Here is a 20,095-nt window from a genome sequence, read left to right as displayed (position 1 = left end):
ATCCCTGTGTGAATAAGGCTCCTGGCCCCCTACCCACGCACGCCCCGCCGTGACTCAGTTTCGCGTGCGGAGGATGGTGGGATCATGCAGCAATCCGAGGGCACGGAGTTGGGGGACCCTCCCTCTACCGACTCCTGCGAGACCCCTCCCCCACGCGCCAGGTTCAGGCTGAGTCCCTACAGCCTCCCGGGCTTCCGCACCGGGACCCGCAGACTCCACCCCCACGTGACGCCAGCAATATGACCACGCCCCTCCTGTAGAGCGCCACCTGGCCTGGAGGGCAGGAGTCTGGGCAATCAGTTGCAAGTTTAGAAATGGATAAACTGAGGTCTAGAGGCAGGGAATAAATCTGGGCTAGAGCCCTCTTGCCTGAGCCACCAGGACTCCAGTGGTTAATGAAAGTAAAACAATTCTTAGGGTCTAGCTGACTTGGTGAGGAAATCAAGCTTCCTACCTTTTTCCTAAAGGAGCCTGCTGCCTGGGCGATACCCTGATCTTTATCTCATTCTTCTAGGCCAGTCTCTGATATTAATTCTTCTCTGAAGAACTGAGTAATCCTCTCCCCTTCTCTACCCTACACTGCTGCTATTGCTGCTACTAAGTCGCTTCAGTCGTGTCCGACTCTCTGCGACCCCATAGACGGCATCCCACCAGGCTCCTCCGTCCACAGGATTCTCTAGGCAAGAATACTGGAGTGGGTTGCCATTTCCTTCTCCCCTACCCCACAGTAGAAGGCCTTAAACCCTGATCCACTGTAGGTTATTATTATTTCTCTGTGTGTCTCCTCAGGCTGTGAGTCGTTTGGGGACAGACTTGAGAACCCCAGTTCTTTGTGACCATGGGCAAGTCCTTTCTCCTCTCTGGGTCTCAGCTTTCCCATCTGTGAAATGGGAAAGTGGTGCTTCTGTGTGCCACTTGCACTATAGTCAGCAAATTTTTTGGTAAAGATCCAAATAGGGACTGCCCTGGTGGTCCAGAGGCTAAGACCACAAGTAGGGAGCCCGGGTTCCACCCCTGGTCAGGGAACTAGATCGCACGGGCTGCAAGTAAGACCCAGAGCAGCCAAATAAATAAAGTCCAAATAGTAAATATTTTAAGTATATTAGACATAGGGCCTCTTTTATGTATTTTTTTACAACCCTTTAAAAATGTAAAAATCATTCTTAGCTCAAGTGCTGTACAAAACAGGTGGCGAGACCCCTGCACTAGAGAAACTCTTGCATGTGTACACAGGAGTCTGATCAAGAATCTTTATGGCAGCAGCAATGCAAGGGTAAGAAACTGGAAACAACCTAAATAGCCATCAAGAGGATGATGGGTGTTGAAACCATTCCATATCTCGTCTGAAGTGCTGAGAGGCAGCTAAAAAGAATGAGGTGTGTGCAAGTGGCATGAAAGAAGGCTCTAATACATTATTGAGTAAAAGGAAACAAAGTACCAAATGATACATAGGGTATGAGTAAAAATCAAGGAAACACTTTAAGGTACCATATACGTGTGTGTACTTGCCCAATAAAAGGTCTAGAAAAATCCACTCCAAACTCATTGCAGGGATTACCAATAGGACAGTGAATGGCATCATGGAGAGTTGGATGATCATAATCTCAAGCCTCATCTCAAAAATGCCAAGGTTGGGAATTCCCTGCTGGTCCAGTGGTTAAGAATCCACCTGCCAATGCTGGAGACACGGTAGGGGGGAAGATTTCCACATGCCCTCAGGGCAACTAAACCCATGCGCCACAACTACTGAGCCCAGTGCTCTAGAGCCTCTGAGCTCAACTGCTGAGCCCATATGCCTCAACTACTGAAGCCCACGTGCCCTAGATCCCAAGCTCCTGAAACTACAGAACCCCTCGCTCACTGCTGTCAACTAGAGGAAGCCCCTGGGCAGCAATGAAGACCCAGTGCAAGCAAAATTGTAAAAAAGAAAAAAAGAAAATGTCAAGTTCAATCTTTCCTCTAGGCTTTCACACTAGCTGTTCCTTCTGCCCCGAGGGGTTTTTGCGTGGCTGACTAGTTCTCTGATACGTTTCTACTCAGTTGTCCCCTCCTCAGAGGTGTTCACAGACCCCCCTGTCTAAAGCAACCATCCCCAGGTGGAAAATGGAATGATGACTATGGGTGGGGACTTGTCATTGTACACCATTTTGTGCCCTGTGAATTTCAAACCAAGTGAACTGACTACTCATAGATAGCAATGTAAAAAACCAACATAGCTCCCCTAGACGTTTTCTTAATCACATCCCCCATCTCCTTTTTTTTTTTTTAAGACCCTTGTCAGTGTCTGAGATGACCTTGTTATGGGTTCCCTTGTTTGCTGTTCCCCCACCCCCCCAACACCCCCCAGCAGGAAGTTCCAGGGGGAGGAACTTCAGTGGGTCTGCCAGGTTGATGGCTATGAGCAGGGCCTTTTGCCCACAGTAGGTGCCCCATACATATTTGCCAAATGACTGAGCAAATAATGCATATGTTTTTTTAATAAGAAAAATATATTTTGAATTATGTAATTAAAATTTAATCATAAAAACTTTCCCCAACCTTCCTGCCAAATAGATGAAAAATAGGAAGCAAAGAGAAGGTTATTGAACTGGGTGTTTTTCAGAGTCCAGTCAGCTCTAATTATTAGACATTTGGTTTGGGGGTTTGGATTTTTTTTTTTTTTCGGTCTAGCTTGTGGGTGGAATTTCCCTTCTCTCATAAGACGTCTTATGAGAGGGAAGTAGGAGAAAGGGAAATAAACATTCTGGGGTTCCTCCATCAGCTTCTCTTCCTTCCGCTGGTCTCATAACTGGGGAAGGGGAGTTCTCTTCCTTAATTCCGCTGAGGTCCCTGCTGGGCAGACGGTCCTCAAAGGATGACAGCTGTTAAGCCTCCAAGTGCAAGGCAGAGACTGAATGGGCGCCAGTGGTCTCCTCAGCCCCTTTCTGCCCCTTCTGTAAAAACAAAACGTGGAAGACGGTGAATAGGAACCCCTTCTTGCCTCTCGGTATTTACTCCCTGGTGTTCTGAATGCTCCGTTCCTATTTTTTCCTTTGAGGAATCAACATTCCTCATCTCTTCAACCCCTTTGTTTTAGGGCGAGGGGACCCCAAGGCAGGCACTAAGGGATGGACCTGTGACCCCAGCCTGGCCAATCAGAGACACGGACACTGGTCCAGCACTTGACCCAGTGTGGCCAATGAGAAGCAGCTCTGGAACCGCGGCTGCCCCCTACTGGGAAACGCCTGCTCTCCCCACTGGGGATGTTAGGTTCCTGGGACCTAAGCCTGGAGCAGAAACTCTGTGCCACGTCGTGTGGAGACCCTGCCAGGAAATGAAGCCAACTCAGAGAAAATAAAACTAACCGCATGACATCATTTGACAACTGGATGCAGTCATGCCTTAAGTCCCTGAACTCTTCAATTACACGGACCAGTAAATTCTCTGCTTTGTATTCGCAGTTTGAATGAGGTTTCTGGCACTCACAAATCAAAAGAATCCTTACTAAGTTCTCCTTTCTGCTGCTAAGAAATTATCCATACCCCCCGCCAAAGAGTAATAAATAACCCAGCTCCCTTCTCTGCCCTGCAAAGGCCTTCCAGTTTCCATTCTCATATTTCCTCCCAGACCTCCACCCTGTACCTTAGTTTATATGGCTTCACCCACCACCTCCTTGGACATCTTCAAATAAGCTTTGTGATCCCATGGACTGTTGTCCACCAGGCTCCTCTGTCCATGGAATTTTCCGGGCAAGAGGACTAGAGTGGGTAGCCATTCCCTTCTCCAGGGGATCTTCTCGACCCAGGGATCGAACCCAAGTCTCCTGCATTGCAGGCAGATTCTTTACTGTCTGAACCACTAGGGAAGCCCCCCAAATGGGGTATCTGGGCCCAATCCACAACCTCTCTCCTCTAAGACCTAGACCACCCTCAGAGATGTCCTGGTGGTTTCCGCAGTGCAGTCAGGTTGGTCATCAACGTTCCGTGAATTTTTATGCCTTATTCCTGGATGGAGGGGGTGGTGCTTGGGATGATGGCGCTTCACAGAGCAATGTTGTTGTTCAGTGGCTAAGTCATGTCCCATTCTTTGTGACCCCATAGGCTGCAGCAGGCAGCCTTCCACCTCCTTCACTATCTCCGGGAGTTTGCTCAAACTCATGTCCATTGAGTCGGTGATGCCATCCAACCGTCTCATCTTATGTTGCCCCCTTCTCCTCCTGCCCTCAATCTTTCCCAACTTCAGGGTCTTTCCCAATGATGGAGCAAAGTCAGAGGCATATTTCTTGGAGAAGAAGCACAATCTCTTATCTGCTTCTGCTTCCGATCCCACCAGCCACCTTCCCACACATACCTATCACAGTTCTTCAGGAACAGGCGTGAGAATTTATTGATATATCTGGCAAATCCACTCTGGCTGCAATTGCCCCATCACTTAAAGGAATCGGGTGGGGGCCTGAATTACATGCTTCTATGAAAACGTTCAAGGGTCCTTACCACGCAGCGCTGTCTTGAGGCCTGGCAGAACTGAGAATAAGCTTCAGCGATGACTGTGGCCCTAGAGAGCAAAGGAAGGCCTTCAGGAGGGCATCCTCCTCCGGCCAGCAACTCTCCCATTCCAACCTACCCTACCCCAACTCACTTGCAGTAGAGCCCTCCCCCAGGAGGTAAATCCGGGATGTCCTCAGAGGCCAGAGTCCTGAAAACTGTGTTCAAGCTGGGGGGCTCTGAGGCAGAAGCACACAGCTCTGAGAAAGAGACAAGAATTGTGGGGGTGCTCGGCTGGCAGACAACCCCTTCTGCTGGACTCCCTACACCGCTCACCTGCAACTCTGCGTCCCAGGGCTGCATCGAGCAGTACCTCCTTCCTGATGGCCTCCTCACAAGGTCTGGGAGCCCCCGGAAAGCAGACCAGGAGGCAGGTCATGTTGTCCAGGCTGCCCTGGAGAAGGTGGAGGAAAGAGAGCCTGGTGGAACATGCGTGAGGGCCCCAGCACAGGGCTCTATGCCTTGGGCAGCAGTTTCTGAACATTCCCCTTGTTCTAGTGCCCCCTTCCCAATCTGGTTATGCACATTTCTCGAAAGTCCCACCCTTCTGCCACTCTAAAGCAAGCCTCTCACAAAGACCAATTGCTTAGGCCACGCCCTCTCTTGCTGTCCTAGCCCACCCTATCAAGGAGAACCACTTTGGCCACCTGATGCGAAGAGCCGACTCATTGGAAAAGACCCTGATGCCGGGAAAGATTGAGGGCAGGAGGGGAAGTGGGCAACAGAGGATGAGATGGTTGGACGGTATCACCGACTCAATGGAAATGAGTCTGAACAAACTCCCGGAGATAGTGATGGACAGGGAAGCCTGGTGTGCTGCTATTCATGGGGTCGCAGAGCTGGACATGACTGAGCTACAGCAACGACAACTTCTCTTTTCCAAAGCTCCTCGCACTTTGCTGTTTAGCTGCTCTTCCTTCTGCCACTAATCACACCTCAGTACCCACCTCTAGGCCTAAGCGTTTGTGTTTAGTCGCTTCAGTCATATCCGATTCTTTGCGACCCCATGGACCGTGACCCACCAGGCTCCTCTGTCCGTGGAATTTTCCCAGCAAGAATACTGGAGTGGGTTGGCATTTCCTACGTCAATGGATCTTCCCAACCCAGGAATCGAACCTGTGTCTCCTCCATCTCCTATATTGCAGGTGCATTCTTTACCACTGAACCACCTGGGAAGCCCTAAGAGCTGTCCCATTCCAAAAGACCACGCCGTTTCTCTTAAATCCTTCCGAGTATCTATCCATCCCATCTTGTCTCCAGTCTTCCCTCAGTCTCCGCCCTCTGCATCTTTTGACCCTGCCCCGTTCCTGCAGGCCCCGCCCCCTAATGGAGCCCCACCCATCCTCTAGTTTTACTTTAGCCTCTCCATCAAAGCTCCTCTTCCCTAAGCCCTTAGGTTCTTCCCTCAAAGACCTCAAGCCCCGCCCCCAGGACCTTGCAAAGACACGTGTCCAACAGCTGCGCGCAGAGAAGCTCTGGGGCCAAGCCCAAACAGAGGCGCGATGCCACCAGTCCCGCTAGGGAAGACCCGGACATCGCGTCCCACACGCCATCAGAAGCCAAGAGCATGAACTCGTCCTCCGCTTGGCGTGCCAGGGCGGTCACCTCAGGCTCCGCGGAAACGAGTTGTTGTTCTGGGGGCCTTCGCGGAGCCTCTTTGTAGGCAAAGTCTCCCAGTGCTCTGGACACTGCCAAAGAGCCCTCGAGGCGCCGGCGGCTGATGGTGCCGCCCGCGTCATGGATGCGTTCACGTTCTCGGGGACGGAGGGGCCGATGGTCCTCGGTGCTGAAGGCCACGGTGCCGGCGCGACTCAGCACCGCGCGAGAGTCACCGCAGTGCGCCAGGTACAGAAAGCGCGGGGAAACCAGTAACGCCACAGCGGTGGAGCCCCCCGGTTCGCCGCGGGGCCAGAGCGCACGCAGGCGCGCGTCTGCGCTCAGAAAGGCGCGGCGCAGTGCTTCGCACACGCCCTGAGGCTCGCTGGGCTCCGGGCCCAGAGCCTCAAGTACTTGGCCCTTCAGGTGGCGCGCGCCGAAGAGGGCGGCTCTTGCCCCGCCGTGGCCGTCGAGGACTGCGAAGAAAGCCCAGCCCGGGGGCAGCCCAGGTAGCGCAAGGCAAGCGCAATGAGCGTCCTCCATGTGTGCACGCCAGCCCTGCACTGCGCTAGCCCCGAAGCGCAGACCCCACGCAGCCGCCGCACCCCCGTGCGGCCGCTGGGCGCAACGCGGCGCGTCTAGGAGGGACTGAGGCCGGTTGGGAGACCTGCATCCCTCCTCTTCTTCCTCCGCCTCCTCTTCCTTGCGGGCTGGCCAAAGGAGACGTTCCAGCAGGCGGGCAAGGGCCGCCATCCTTCGGCCTGGGGATCAGGAAGACTCCACCCTCTGCACCTGCTAACCATCCCCGCCCCACCCGCTCACTAATCCCCTGCCTTGTGACATTTTAAACCACCTAAATCTCCTTCCTATGCCCTTGACTTGCACTCAAGTCACTAGAAAGGGTTGAACTCTTAGGGCTTCCCTCTTCCGCATCTTCAAAGCGAGGCTTTGGGTTTGGATCAGAGGAAAATGACAATAGTGCCAATCTAGCACTGATCACAGCTACACATAATTTTACATCATCATCTCCAGTTTACCGAAGAGGAAACCGAGTCATAGAAGTAAACAATGTTATCGGGAAACGATTTCTAGAATCTGTATTCTCAACACAACTCTCGGCTTCGGGTACCCAGCCCTGCTCTGTCCAATCTTCTCCCATATCAGTGGTCCCATCCCGGGTTTCAAAAGCTTTCAACTCTTAACTTCTTTATTTCGACCTCTCGCTCTCGGTCTAGTCCCCGGGTTTCAGTCGCTTCTCTTCCAGGTCCCGCCCATCCATTCATACATACAGTGGCTCCAAATATTTGCTATCCCCGACTGGACTCTAGCTCCGCCTCTTAGCTACAGGCCCAGCCCCCTCACTCCAGATTGCGCTCCTCTACTGAGCCACACCATCTCCCTTGTTTTGTTCTGCCTTATTCCCCCTAGGCCACGCCTCTAGCTCATCTGTCTCGGACTGACTCCGCCCAACTCTGAATAATTCTAAATTAGTTTAAGGCCCTTCAAGTCTGAGCTCCTCCCCTTGCCTCAAAAGTTTCCAAGTAGCTTCTTCCCGCCCCCTTTCCCACTCCCATTGAGATTCTAAGCTCGTACCTTTACCTCCCAGCGGTAGAATCTTTGTACCCTCCCTTCATTGACACCTCTAGCTCCACCAGAACCGGCTCTGAGTTCCACGCCTCCATCCTCTCCGCCTAGGCTCCTGCATCCTTATCTCGCTGAGCCCCTCACCCCACCCTCGGCCCCCACTTCACTCCCACTAAAGGCCCCGCCCTCCTCTCGCTAGACCCCGCCGTTCAGACCGCCTTCCACGACTTCTCGACCAGTAGCCTACCGCCCTAGCTCCGCCCCTCTATTAGAAAGACCACACCCCTCCATCCTCCCGCGCTTTTCCCCGCCCCCTCGCCCTCCCTCAGGTTCCTCCCCCCGGTCTGTGGCCCCGCCCCTTGCCCTCGCGCTGCAGTGGCCCCCCCCCCGCCAGCGGCCCCGCCCGCCCCTGCCGAGCCGAACTGAGGGCGGCGGCGGCGGCGGCGACTGCTGGAGCGGCCCGGCAGGAGGAGGCGGCGAGGATGGCGGCGGCGGCGGCGGCGTCCTGGGCGCGGCGGAGATGAGCGCTCGCGGCCCCAGGCCCAAGGCGGCGTGGCCGGAGTGGGCGGGGGTCCCGATGCAGGCCCGAGGGGGGCCATGGGGCAGGTCCTGCCGGTCTTCGCCCACTGCAGTGAGTAGGGGGAGGCTCAGGCCTGGTGTGGGGCCCAGAGGCCCGGGTGGGCTCCTCTTCGGTTTCCCCTCCGACCTGGGCCGCGGGAGAGCCGAGATAGAGGAGGAGGTGAAGGAGACAAAGGAAGATCTGCCGTCCCCCATGTTCTAGCAACGGTGGGGGCGACTTGACCCGGAGAATCTGAGTGAGACTGAGCAGAGGTTGGGGGCACTGAGATAGCCGACGGGGGGCGCGCTGGGCGCTTGGATGCGCCGCGGGGCTCCGCCCGGGCATGAGGACGCTCTCCAGGAGCTGTCCCCTCGCCCTGGTGCTGGCCGCAGCCGGCGGGGAGGGGTAGAGTCAGGATGGAGAAGAGGGGTCTGATTCCCCCTCCCCCGCATCACCCATCTTCGCATCCCACCTCCGTTTTCTGCCCAGAATCAGAGGCAGCTCCGGGCTCACCCGAAGTGTCCAATCCCCTGTCCCCAGGAAACAGCCAATCTCTGGGTTAGGGCTAGGACTCCTGGATCCTTAGCTGTTTTTACCCCTCCAGGTCTTTCTTTCCTGGTCTCCTATTCCCCATCTGAGGAAATGAGGTGGGGGCGGGGGGTATGCGATTTCAATTTCCAAAAGGTATTGAGCATCTCCTGTAGGCAAAGCCCCAAGCTAGCTCTGAGAGGCTGAATTCCATAATTGAAATTGAGCCTTGTCTAAGCCTCATGATTTCTGAGCCCAGAGCTCTAACGGTCCTCGTCTAACATTCTCTGTCTCACACCCCCGAGGTTCTGAAAACTGGGGATTTCAACACTGACCTAGCCACTTGTATGTCTTGGGAGTCCAGATGCCAAGATTCTAAGAATTTGTTATTTCAACGTTTTAGCGTATCATCCCTACATTATAAGATCTTGTCTCTACCTGGGCTTACAAAGGAAGGCCCTTCGTCTTCTCCCCACCCCACCCCCACCTTACGTCTCTGCTCTCATCTCCCATCATCTTCCCATCAGTCACCCTGTTCCAGTCATATCTGCATACTTCTCTGTTCCTCAAATATGCAAAGCTTAGTGCTTGCCTCAGGGCCTTTGCACTGGCTTTTCCCTCTGCCTGGAAGACTCTTCCCTAGATATTCTCATGGCTTCATCACATCATTCAGATTTCTTCTCAGATGTCATCCAAGGAGTCTTCCTCACCAACCTGTCTGAAATAGCATCCCCTTATTTTCTCTTCCCTTACTTTGATTTTTCTCCATACACTTAGCACCCAACACCATAAGTTTAATTATTTGTGTCTATCTCCCCTATAGAGTGTAAGCTCTATAAGACTAGGGGCTTTGTTTACAGTTGTATCTTCAGGATCTAAAATAGTGACTGGAATTTATTAAGCACTCAAATAATGGTTGTTGAAAGAATTAATGAATTGAAACCTCCTAAAAGCCTCCTAAAATCCCGAAGGGCTTCCCAGGTGGCGCTGTTGGTAAAGGACCCGCTTGCCAATGCAGGAAGCATAAGAGACACGGGTTTGATTCCTGGGTTGGGAAGATCCGCTGGAGTAGGGCACAGCAACCCACTTCAGTGTTCTTGCCTGGAGAATCCCATGGACAAAGGAGCCTGGCAGGCTACAGTCCATGGGATCGCAAAGAGTCAGACACGAGTGAAGCAACGCTTGAAGACTCTAAGATCAAGATTCCTGGATTTGAACTTCCAAGACTGAGCTTCAGATAACAGGGATAGGAAGGTTTTACAGTTTGTATACAGAATGTTCTAAAGGTCCTGTGATGAAAATTATAAGATTCCTTAATTCAGACAAGTTTCCAGGACTGGCTCACTACTGTAACTCAGGCAGTCTAAACTTCTAAGTGTCCTCAATATTTTCCTCTTGCAGAAGAAGCTCCGTCTACAGCTTCATCTACCCCTGACTCCACAGAAGGTAAACAAAGAGGGAGGATGTGAGGGTGGAACTTGAAGGGGGCTCACAGCTGGGCCAAGGGATTAAGGGGAGTGGGTTAGGGTCTTCGTCAGAGGAGCTCATGCCCTCCTTTGCTCGTGGCAGGAGGGAACGATGATTCGGATTTTCGGGAGCTGCATACAGCCCGGGAATTCTCGGAGGACGACGAGGAGGAGACCACGTCGCAGGACTGGGGCACTCCGCGGGAGCTGACCTTCTCCTACATCGCCTTCGACGGTGTGGTGGGCTCTGGGGCTCGCAGGGATTCAGCCGCTCGCCGCCCACGGCCCCAGGGCCGCTCAGTCTCGGAGCCGCGAGATCCGGCCCCTCAGCCCGGCCTGGGCGACAGCTTGGAAAGCATCCCCAGCCTGAGCCAATCCCCGGAGCCCGGGCGTCGAGGTGACCCCAGTTCTGCCCCTCCAGCTGAGCGCCCCCCAGAGGACCTGGGGCTCCAGCTGGATCAACTGGGCTGGGCGACCCGGGGAGCAGGGACTGGGGAGGACTCCGCCACCAGTAGCTCCACTCCACTGGAAGACGAGGAGCCCGAAGGATCAGTGGCTGGAGAGGCTGGGAAAGGTGAGATGTCTGAGGTGCTGAGACTGAAGCCACAAGGGGTGGGTGGTTTCTTTCCTTAGGGCACCTCCAAAGCGAAAGCTCACAGCCTTCTCTCTCTAACTCAACAGAATTGGACCTACCACTCGCATTCGTTCAGTCCTCGCCGCTGGAAGTCTTTACTCCACAGCCCAGCCCTGTCTCTGGGATCCCCCAGACCCCCACCCCATCCCCACCTCGATCCCGGGATTCGAACTCTTGGCTGGATGAGCCCTTGCCTGACGAGAAGGAGGAAGAGCCCTGGGGGCAGCTGGAGCGGGAGCCAATCACGGGACAGTGCCTCGCTAGCACGGACCAATCAGAATTCACATTGGAATCACAAGTTCTAGGTAAACTCCGGGAGGAAAAGTGCTACTTTGGACCACTGGGAGGGTGGAGGATTGATATTTAAAGGCACCAAACTCGCGAAGGAGCGGAGGAGAGTAGAGAAACGGAGCAGGTATTCCTTTTGGCAGGACATTATAAACTCTACCCTTAAAAAAAGTCCCGTTACCTAAGATTGCCATTGGCTCTTTTTAAATAGCTGCCCCTCCCACTCGAGAAATTAGCCCTCCCACTGAGGGTTTAGGATTGGGATTGGCTAATTGCTAAAAAAAAAAAAAAAAAAAATCCCTCTTTTGTAGTGCTCCCCCTAGAGGCTGATTTTGGATAGGCCAAATCCCTGAAAAGTCTCTTTTGAATGTGGCCACCGGGCTCGTAAAAGTAAACTCAGAGCCTTTTAAAACCTTTCCTCTTCCCTGACCACTAGCATTGGCAAATTGTAAATATACCCGCCTTGCCTTAAAGTATGCTCAGTCTCCATGAACGGTTCCTATAGATTGGTTGTAGACATCCCTGCTTTCGGCTGTTTACAAAGAGAGCCACACCGTTTTGGAATAGTTCCCACCTCTATGGAGAGCCATTGGCTGGGTACAAAGGGGGCCCCGCCCCCTATTCCCTCCCTCCCGGTTCCACTGAAGTGGGCAAAATCCCTGAGAAGCAGCGGTGTCTGTAGCCTCTCACTCGGAGGAGCCGAGATGGGGAGTAAAGGTGGGCTTTCGGGGCGGGCTGGGGCGCTGGGACGCGAGGGCTGGGGGACCGTGGAAAGGGCCCCAGATTGCTTTTGTCGCCCTCAACTCTGGGGGAATGTTTCCTCTTGGTCCCAGATTCCCCAGAAATGCAGGCTGGGGCTGAGGGGCTGTGGGGGTACCTAGGGAGGGCGTGGTGGGAGTGTGGGGTCCCCTCTCTCTCCAGCCGGAGCTTTGGGGCCCGAGAGCAGCGAGGCCCCCTCCCCCAGCCTCTGGTCCAGGCGGCGCTGTCACTCAGTAGCCGGACAGGCCAGCACAGCTGCGGGAGAGGCTCCCTCCCCTCAGCGTGCCTAAACTTAGCCCCCGCCTCAGACGACCCGGCCCCTCCCCCACCCAATGGCCCAGGCCTTGGGGAGCCTGCAGGGGAGGGGTTGAGGGGAGACCTACCCTAGTTACAGTAGATGGGAGGATGTGTACAGGGAGGATGCAGAAGTGAGGAGAGTCAGACTCTGAGGGGGACTGGTTGGGATGGGTCAGTTTGATTGCAGTAAGGGTGGTAGGATGGAAACTGTCCAGAAATAGATGGCAGGGTATCAGGCTCTCAGTTCAGGGCTCAAAGGGGAGCAGATTATAGGGAGAGCTGTTAAAAGTTAAGATGCGTGAGATGAGGGTTGGAGTCCAAAGGCCACTGATCAAAGCTTAGGCTGGGCTTGGGAGGTGAGTTAGAAATTTGAGTTAGAGCCTAGGAAGGAGAATGATGTCATTAATACACTTAGGACTTAGATATATGTGTTGGTAGGGGTATCAGGGAGATGTTACTTTATACCCCTCAGGGTGCATAAAATAAAAAGAACAGTAACACCCATTGCTGGGCAGGATGCTGGGAAAAGGTCACTTTCATTTCACAGAAAAAAGGATTGTTAGACTCTTGTTTGTAAGCAATCCAATAAAATTTATGATACTTGAAAATACAAAATTAGTCCACCCTGCGATTTGACCCCTGGGATTGTATCTCAGAAACAGAACCTCCCGGAGGTAAGAATATCTACAGGAGGCTGTTGTTTGCAGTACTGTCTAGGAAGGGGATGGGGGGAGGAAACAAAAGAAATGGTCTGGTAATAGATATGTGGTTGAATAAAATGAATAATGGTGTAGCTACACCATGGAATATTGTGTAGCCCTTAAAAAGAATGAACTAACAGCTGTTCCAGTTGACCAGAAGAGAATTCTAGGAGAAAAAGTAGAGTGAGATATACATGATGCAGAAGAATGATTTTTTTCACCCAAACTTCTGTTCACACATAATAAGGAGTAAGCTTGTGGGGACTTGCTAGACAGTTAACTTGGGTTTTCCAGGAGGCATGCATGGAATGAAAGTGTTAGTCACTCAGTCATGTCTGATTCTTTGTGACCCCATGGACTGTAGCTGGCTAGGCTCCTCTGTCCACGGGATTCTTGAGGCAAGAATACTGGAGTGGGTAGCCTTTCCCTTCGCTAAGGGATCTTCCTGACCTAGGGATCTGGGTCTTCCACCTGGCAGGCAGATTCTTTACTGTCTGAGTCACCAGGAAAGCCCAAGCATGGAATAAAAGAAGACAAATAAAAATCTGGAAATTGGGTTAAGGCTCCCACAGGTGTGTCAAGAGGTCATGGTTCAGCCCCGAGACAGGAAATACGAGGTCAAGAGGTCAGCCAGGGCAGCTCCACACCCCAGCCTGATCACCACCCCCTCCCTCCACAGTGGTGGACCTGCTGCACTGGAAGGATGCGAAGACGTCAGGAGTGGTCTTCACAGGCCTCATGGTCTCCCTGCTAAGCCTCCTGCACTTTAGCATCGTGTCCGTGGCCGCCCACGTGGCCCTGTTGCTGCTCTGCGGCACCATCTCTCTCAGGGTTTACCGAAAAGTGCTGCAGGCCGTGCACCGGGGGGACGGCGCCAACCCCTTCCAGTGAGAAGCCCCGGCCCGGCCCCCCCCCGCCCTTATCTCTGTCCAGACCCCAGAGCTGACCCATGACCTCAGATCAGGCACTGACTTCTCACTCGGGCCCCGACCCATCCTCTTCCTGTTCCTAATTCCAACCTGATACCCTGACATTAAACCGAACTCTGACCCTTGGCTTCCAGCCCTGACCTCTGACCCTAACCTCTGATCCTTAATCCTTGATCCCATCTCCTGACCCTGACCTCCACCCTACCCCTCTACACCTGGCCTCCTCCCCAACCCTCATTTCTTGTCCTTGTCTTGGGCATCCCCCTCAGCCTGGGCCCCCTCCACCTGCCGAGTTGCCTCACACATCTCTGTTCTCTCAGGGCCTACCTGGACGTGGACCTGACCCTGACTCGGGAGCAGACTGAACGTTTGTCCCAGCAGATTGCCTCCCATGTTGTCTCTGCGGCCATACAGCTGCGGCATTTCTTTCTGGTAGAAGACCTCGTGGACTCCCTCAAGGTGCCCTGAAGCACCCCCACCTCCCTCCTGGGTCCCCAGCATTCACCTGCCTGCCCCTGATGGGGTGGAGGGGGAGGAGGGCCATTGCTGTGTGAGTTCCCAGCCTGGGGTGCACCCTCTAGGCTCTGCTGACCCTCACCCTCACCCTCAGCTGGCCCTTCTCTTCTACATCTTGACCTTCGTGGGTGCCGTCTTCAATGGTTTGACTCTTCTCATTCTGGGTGAGCTGGGAAGGCTGTGGAGGGCACGGTGGGGAGGTGGGGCGCTGGGGCTTGTTGGGGGACAGGGTTATGAATGGAACTGTTAATCTCCGGGGAGGACCCTGACCCCCCATCTCTGTGCCCGCAGGAGTGATCGGTGTATTCACAGTCCCTCTGCTATATCGACAGCACCAGGTGAGTGTGACAGGCCTTCAGTTGGCAGTACCCCAACCAAACACTACTGGTCTGATCACCCCCTGCCCCCCATCAGCCAGGGTCGATGACAAATGTCCCAGCCAGAGAAGAGAGGACCAGCTGGTGTTCCTACCCTGACAGAGTCAGGATCTGACACGTGCCAGGCACAGGTGGTCTGCCTGCTGCCCTTCCTCCATGCAGCTAGAGCCTACCTAATACATTTCAATAGTCAGAGACAGGCATTTTGATTTGGTGTCCCATGACAGAGCCAATGGCAGAGCCAGGATCTAGCTGATGTATCCCAACCCAAGGCAAGTGGACTCACCGATGCTCCTCCCCAACAATGATGCAAGGCCTGCCTTGACATGTCCTAGCTCCCGAGAAGGAGCCTGACTGGTGTCTTCTCTCCCTAACACAGCAGGAGGCCAAACAACACTCATCCTAGTTAGAAACAGGCAGACAGATGAATGCCTCCTCCTGACAGCCTGATACCCTCTGTCCCTGTGATACCACCAGGGACTGACAAACACATATTCCATTTGCAGACACACAGACAGACTGATGCCGTCTATCCCTACACATAGCCTGGGTCTGACTGGCACCCATCTCAGCCAATCAGGTGGACTGACTGATGCCCTCACTCGCTGAAACTGCGAGGGACTGACATTTCAGTTAAATCAGGTGGGATGTCTGTTACCCAGAACACTGACAGAACCAGGGCCAACTGACATACATCCTATCCAGAGACAGACAGATGGACTGCATTCCATTTTGACATTCTTCAGCACAGCTGAGAGCCCAGTGATGCCCATCCTTGCCAGGGATATAGTCCTAACTAACTCCCTCACATGCTGGAATCACCAAGACTCACAAAGTCAGCTAATGTTGTGAATTAAACTAGTATTTAAATCAATCCACTCAGGGACTTGACAAGCAACACTAATGCCCTCTGCTCTTATGCTGTCCCTAAACACACATACATACATACATCTCAAAGACTAACAATAGTGCCCAGGACACAAACTCACTGGCAAATTCTTGTGTCTACCCATCATCCCTTCCTACACAGAGTACGGTCCAATCAGTTTGACACTTCAACTTGGACTTCTGACTTCCAAGGGTATTTTATTAGGTTTAGAGTTGAAGGTGGCACGGTGGGCCGCTCCCTCAAACTCCTGATTTGAGGCGGGGGGGAGGAAGCAGCCACCTTAATGAATTAGGGAGAAGAGCCCCCTCCAATCTCTCCTTTCACCCCTCTTCTTCATTCCCCCAGGCCCAGATTGATCAGTATGTGGGATTGGTGACCAATCAGTTGAGCCACATCAAAGCTAAGTAAGTGCATGTGGTGGAGATGGATGGGATGGGGAATGGGAAAACTTGGGGACCGTTCCCCTTGCCCCCTTTGCACCCCCGCCCCCATATTCCTTATCCCTAAATCTCCTGGGGTTGAATATCTCCTTCCTAAAAGGTAAGAGACAATTCCATCGCAGGCCAGTAGGTGGAGGGCTGGGGATGGTTTGCGCCCTAAGTTCCTTCTTCAGTTTTCCCTTTAGTTCTCAGAATTATCCTCTCTTGCCCCACCCCTTGACTCCACCTGTTTCTCCCTCAGGATCCGAGCTAAGATCCCAGGGACCGGAGCCCTTGCCTCGGTAGCAGCTGCAGTCTCCGGACCCAAAGCCAAAGCCGAATGAAAGAGGTGTCTCTGCCTGCGGGACGCCTGCTCCCACCCCGTGTAGCCCTCTGCCCTCTTCCATCTCCCTTCCATCCCTGCCCTCTCCCAGTCTCAGCCCGAGCCATTTCCCAGTGGGTGTCAGGATCACTCACACCAGGGAGTTTGCGCAAATTGCCTGAGCGACTAGGACTACATTTCCCAAGAGGCTCTGCTCTAGGAGTCCAAGGAAAGCGAGGCACCTTGGCCGCGGGGCCTGCTGGGACTTGTAGTTGCCTAGATAGGGCGCACGCCCTGCACTTCCGTGACCCCACCGCTGGAGGCGCCGTGAGGGCTTGGTGTCTCTTTTGACGCCACTAGCCCCAACGTTGGGGCTTTGCATGGGGCCCAGGGGAGGCCTGAGCTTGGATTTACACTGTAATAAAGACTTCTGTGGAAAACCCAAGGCCTCCTGTGCTTCCAGCCCCCTCCAGCTTTCATATTCCTGCCCTGAAAAGCGTGTAAGTGATTCTCAAGAAGGAACCTTCCCCATCTCTGCAGAAGAAGAACCGAGAGGCAGCGGATCCCAGGGCTAGTCAGGCCTTGACAGTCGCTTTCCACACCTGTACTCCTGGCAGACATCACTAGGCGATCCCCACACTCTGCCTGCTGTGCCCCCGTCTCGCCTGAGTACCAGACCCATGTATCCAGCTGCCTTATGGAGGACTCCTCCCTCAAATCTATCCAAACCTCTTCCTGGTCCTACCTGATTTCCAAGTCCGGGAGCCCCCTCCTGTCCACGTTGTCGCCCAGCCGGAGACCCAGATTTGGCCCGGGGCTCCTACTCCCTCACATCTATTCAGTCGTGAAGCCACGCCTATTCACTCTCTCAAACGTCTCTCATCCACCCACTTCTCTCTATTCCAAATGCCTTGGGAATAAACACAGGGCCTCGTGGCTTCTGGGCCTCGGTTTCCAAAACTAAACCGGGGCAAGAGAAGGCAGGAAGCTCGACTGTAAAGACCCAGGGACCTTGAGACTTCCTTGGCAGTCCAGTGGTTGAGACGCTGCGCTTCCCCAGAGGGGACGGTGGATTCGATCCCTCCTGGGGGAAATAAGATCCCGCACGCTGTGCAGAAGGGCCAAAAAATAGCGGAAAAGAAAAACAACAACAAGCCAATAGATTGGACTTGAATCAGCTTCTCTACCTTTCGACTACATGACCTTGAGCAGGAAGCCTCCCTTTCCTCAAATGAAAAGTTGTCACTCTAAGCTACCTACATCCCACTCAGTTCCTCGGACTTTGATGATCTATATATCACCTGTTCTGCTAGTTAACTATTTTGTTCTTTTTTGCCATATCACATTGCTTGTAAAATTTAACTCCCCGACTAAGGATCAAGCAAGGACCCTTGGCAGTGAGAGCACTTGGAGTCCTAATCACTGGACCACCAGGGAATTCCCTAAATTGGTTTATTAAAAAATAAAGCAAACATCTTTTAAAATGAAATGTTACTCCACCACTAAGGAAGTCAGTATCCCTTGCCAGCAATAGAAGACAACAGTTAAACGCAAAACTATTACCATTTAAAATGTTTACTTGTGCATCACTTAAAATCTTGCCTCTAGTGAGGCATGTCACATTTTACAAGATACATAATAATAAGAGCGGTAGTTACGGTATCAGATTTTGTATACAGGGGTTGCCTAGCAGCAGCTTGCTGCTTAAAAGAAAGAGTACTTGAGGGGCTTCTCCTGCATCTGGATTTGGCAAGCAGGGGCAGTGTTTTGTTTTTGTTTTTTTAGGGGCAATGTTTTAAATTTCCAAATAAAATAGCAACATTTCCTAAAGATATTTTTATTAATACTTTCCATAAGACGAAGTGTCCATTTGTCTTTATCAAAAGCTGGAGGAAGAGGGACTGGTTGAGATTATAGACCCAAGAATGTCTAAAGTCCCCAAGCCCATCCTTGGCACCCCCACTGGAGGCAGGAAACAGGTTGGTGATGGGAACAGTCTTAATTGAGTCACTCACAGTGCCATGTCTGGCTTTTATATCCATCTGCTCGTTATGATTCCCCCTAGTTGCACTAGTCTTGTTTTTCAGATGGGGAAACTGAGGCTCAGAAAAGGATGGTGATTTTTTTTTTTTTTTTTTTTTGCCCCACAGCATGCAGATCTTATTTCCCCGCCTAGGGATGGAACCTGTGCCTCCTTGTAATGAGAGTACAGAGCCTTAACCACTGGACCACCAGGGAAGTCCCCATATTCTTGCATTCATTGTACAAACGTTTAGCCAGCATCTGGAAAGTGCTCAAGCACTCTTTAGTTATCAGGGACACAGAAATGAACCAAAACAAAGTCCATGGTTTCATGGAGTCGCTATTTTAGCGGGAGCAGCCAGACAATAAGCAAATGGACATAGACAAGGGTAGGTGGTGATCAGGGTGATGGAGAGAAGTCCAGGAGAAGAAGGGGACAGAGTGACAAGGCTTGCTATTTTAAACTGGGTGGTCAGGGAAGGCCTCATTAAGTGGTGATACTTAAGCAGAGGCCAGAGTGAAGGGAGGCAGTGAGTCATGGAAACATGGAGGAAAGGAGACTCAGACAAGGGTGTCAACAGATACAATGGCCCTGGGAAGCGAGCATGCCTGGTGTCTGCAGCAAGCGATCTGTGTGCCAGAAACCAAGTATATGAGGAGAGAGGAGTAGGAGGACATGGGGTCAGAGAAGTGGAAAGGGCTAATCGTCAGGATCGTAAAGCTGTGGTAAGAGATTCGACTTTTCTGCTGAGAAGGGAGACACGGGAAGATTCATGTCGGGGAATGACATTGTTGTCAAAGGATCACCGACTTGGATTATAAAAGGATCACTTTTTTTTGTTTGTTTTAGATAATAATTACGATGGCACAGTTTCTATTTTCCCACGTGGATGGGCTGTGTGGATAGGGTAGGGTCCTATCCGTTTCTATGGCTCACTTTCCTCGGCCATAAAATGCAAATGCAAAAACTGATGATCTCTAGTGTTTAAGCTCAATGGGGACAGAAATATTGTCATCACCGGTACCTAGGATTGAGTCTGGGACTCTGTAGGCGCTCATTGGAAAAGACCCTGATGCTGGGAAAGATTGAAAACGGGAGGAAAGGGGACGACAGAGGATGAGATGGTTGGATGGCATCACCGACTCGATGGACATGAGTTTGAGCAAGCTCCAGGAACTGGTGATGGACAGGGAAGCCTGGCATGCTGCAGTCCATGGGGTCGGAGAGGACTGAGCGACCGAACTGAACCGAGAGGCGCTCATTAAACTTTTCCAAGGTTTAGATCGCTGAAGTTCCACAAAAGAACAGCAGGTGTCGCACCAGCCCTACAGCCGCCAGCGCGGAGTCTCCGCGGCTGGGCTAAATCAGACTCTTAACGGGAACGGACACACTCGAATTCAGATTTTTCAGGAAAGAAGCTTCTGAATCCCGAATTATGAATCTTTTTTGTTTAAAAAAAATAAATGGACTTCTCTCTTGGATAAAAGGGGCTTCAGTCTCTTTAACAGCTAGACACGAGGGGGCCACGTCCTGTACCACCGTTTCCCAGAATGCGCGGCGCTATGCAAATGAGACAGTTTCCAAAGAGACGTGATTCAATTCATAGGAGGCAAACGCAGCATTTTGGGAGGATGTCTGTCGTAATAATATTGGTAGAGTTTATAGATGTTGAAATCGACAGTTTC

General features: G+C 52.5%; 2 protein-coding genes across 5 annotated transcripts; one reads left to right on the top strand and one right to left on the bottom strand.

Moving 5' to 3' along the window:
• Window positions 1-2,492: 2,492 nt before the first annotated feature.
• Window positions 2,493-7,621, bottom strand: PPM1N (protein phosphatase, Mg2+/Mn2+ dependent 1N (putative)). Of its 3 annotated transcripts, none has more exons than XM_055551545.1 (5): window positions 6,129-7,621; window positions 4,800-4,917; window positions 4,618-4,702; window positions 4,473-4,533; window positions 2,493-2,933 (listed from the first exon to the last, which is right to left on the bottom strand). In XM_055551545.1, the coding sequence occupies exons 1-5, from the start codon at window positions 6,870-6,872 to the stop codon at window positions 2,865-2,867; spliced, it is 1,077 nt and encodes a 358-aa protein (XP_055407520.1). In that variant the 5' UTR covers window positions 6,873-7,621; the 3' UTR covers window positions 2,493-2,864. The 3 variants fall into 3 exon arrangements, with proteins under 3 accessions (XP_055407520.1, XP_055407518.1, XP_055407519.1); XM_055551543.1 differs by having other exon boundaries at window positions 4,618-4,723; window positions 5,958-7,600; XM_055551544.1 differs by having other exon boundaries at window positions 4,618-4,723; window positions 6,129-7,593.
• A 560-nt stretch (window positions 7,622-8,181) lies between these two features.
• Window positions 8,182-16,827, top strand: RTN2 (reticulon 2). 2 transcript variants are annotated; one of them, XM_055552746.1, is made up of 10 exons: window positions 8,182-8,334; window positions 10,192-10,236; window positions 10,360-10,830; window positions 10,938-11,195; window positions 13,615-13,822; window positions 14,185-14,323; window positions 14,475-14,544; window positions 14,672-14,718; window positions 15,992-16,050; window positions 16,328-16,827. In XM_055552746.1, the coding sequence occupies exons 1-10, from the start codon at window positions 8,301-8,303 to the stop codon at window positions 16,407-16,409; spliced, it is 1,413 nt and encodes a 470-aa protein (XP_055408721.1). In that variant the 5' UTR covers window positions 8,182-8,300; the 3' UTR covers window positions 16,410-16,827. The 2 variants fall into 2 exon arrangements, with proteins under 2 accessions (XP_055408721.1, XP_055408722.1); XM_055552747.1 differs by lacking the exons at window positions 8,182-8,334; window positions 10,192-10,236; window positions 10,360-10,830; window positions 10,938-11,195 and adding an exon at window positions 11,778-11,895.
• Window positions 16,828-20,095: the final 3,268 nt, after the last annotated feature.

The sequence above is a fragment of the Bubalus kerabau genome, chromosome 17 (assembly GCF_029407905.1).
Source record: "Bubalus kerabau isolate K-KA32 ecotype Philippines breed swamp buffalo chromosome 17, PCC_UOA_SB_1v2, whole genome shotgun sequence".
Classification (NCBI taxonomy): Eukaryota; Metazoa; Chordata; class Mammalia; order Artiodactyla; family Bovidae; genus Bubalus; species Bubalus kerabau.
Note: the sequence above shows the minus strand (reverse complement) of the source record. Positions and strands in the feature narration are given on the sequence as shown.